This window comes from Octodon degus, unplaced genomic scaffold, assembly GCF_000260255.1.
Source record: "Octodon degus isolate 3935 unplaced genomic scaffold, OctDeg1.0 scaffold00100, whole genome shotgun sequence".
Taxonomy (NCBI): domain Eukaryota; kingdom Metazoa; phylum Chordata; class Mammalia; order Rodentia; family Octodontidae; genus Octodon; species Octodon degus.
Window position 1 is genome coordinate 10,076,770 of NW_004524676.1, and position 1,542 is coordinate 10,078,311.

The 1,542-nt window shown below is 40.7% G+C and overlaps 1 protein-coding gene across 1 annotated transcript in view; it reads right to left on the reverse strand.

Annotated features, from left to right (window-relative positions):
- LOC101577617 (contactin-associated protein-like 3) overlaps positions 1-1,542 on the reverse strand; it is a 114,265-nt gene that overhangs the window by 14,586 nt on the left and 98,137 nt on the right. The window contains exon 14 of the mRNA XM_023723560.1: positions 146-385. Within this exon, the coding sequence (XP_023579328.1) occupies positions 146-385 (240 nt within the window). The remainder of the gene's footprint in view (positions 1-145; positions 386-1,542) is intronic.

Consider the following 1,542-nt stretch of genomic DNA (forward strand, 5'->3'; position numbering starts at 1 on the left):
CTCTCTCTCTCTCTCTCTCTCTCTCTCTCTCTCTCACTGGGGATTGAACTCAGGACCCTGCACTTGCCAGGCAAGCGCTTATTCTACTGAACTGTGTCCTTGCCCTCCATGCTTTCTCTGTAATCCTCTTCATGGTCACACTTACCTTGTGAGCAGAATGGTCCATCATATGCAGAAAAGGCACAGTCACAAGTGATCCCTCTGTGTTTTTCTCTACACCTTCCTCCATTGTGACACAGGTGTCCATAGCTGCTGCAGTGTCCTGCACACCCAGGCTCTACTCCTGGAGTCACAGTGGCTCTTGCTTCGAGGTCCAAGAACATCCCGTTCATCTGCATGGATCTAATGCATCCCACAAAGCCTCTCTGCCTGCTGGCTGTCCCCCCTACAATGGAAACACTGCAAATAGAAGTGGGTTCCTTGGTATTTTATTCAGGATTTTATGTTCAATCAAACTCAGGCCTTATGGAGAGTAGCAGAAAACAAATACAAATTGGCAAAAAATACTGTGAACATACAAAATTTGGAAAATACAAATTTTTATCAGATATTTCAACCTTAAATGACATTGACAAAAACATTGAATAATTTAAACATACTGAGATTGGCAAATATTCATTCTAAAATATTTCTTTCATGTTACAAAATTTAGATTATAATATTGTTTTACTCATGTTTATGAACAATGCTATACATTAGAAGGGTTATGTAAGAAGTTTAAAAACTGTCAGGGCCCGTAAGATAACTCAGCAAACTAACCACCTGCTTAGGCAAGTGCAGGGACTGGGGTTCAATCTCCAGCACCACATTCTGCTCCAGCCCCACCCCCTGGTGTGCTGAGTCAGCCACTGCGTCTGCGTGTGGTGGCACACACTTGTAATCCCAGAGCTGGGGAGGCTGAAAACAGAAGGATCACTGAGTCTGAGCTGCGTAGTGAGACCCTGTGCTAAATACATAAAAAAAGAGAAAATGTTTATAATAGTAAGAAAACATATACAGTGAAACCTTGTACTTAAATGAATTCTCCAAGCAGAAGAGGTTGAGAAGAAAAGAAAACACAACTGGAAGGGATAGACCCATCCCAGCTTCTCCAAGGTGTCCCCACACATCTACTCCTCTCTGAGGACACATTAACTACATGATACATGCATGTGTCTTTGCTATATCAAAGTACAGAAAGCTTTTAGAGAGTTGCAAGCACTTGTGCTGGGGTAAACGCTGTCACAAAGGTTAATGCTTTTTATTATGGTAGGAGCATAGGAATAAACTATGGAAAATGCAGATGCTTGAACCTCTCCTAGAAATTTTGCTTCAATGACCTAGACGACAGCCCCAAGTATGAATTTACAACCAGCTTCATGAATGATTCTGAAAAAATGCACCCCTTTAAACACACCAGTTTGATAAACTTTAATATAAATGTTTATTTCAAGTCAATTTTAATACTAATTTTGTCCCTGGGCTTTCCATTAAATAATGCTCAGGATGTAAATGAGAAAATAATGTTCCTTAAGCTGACTCATGCTAAAGTTTGGTTCTAGA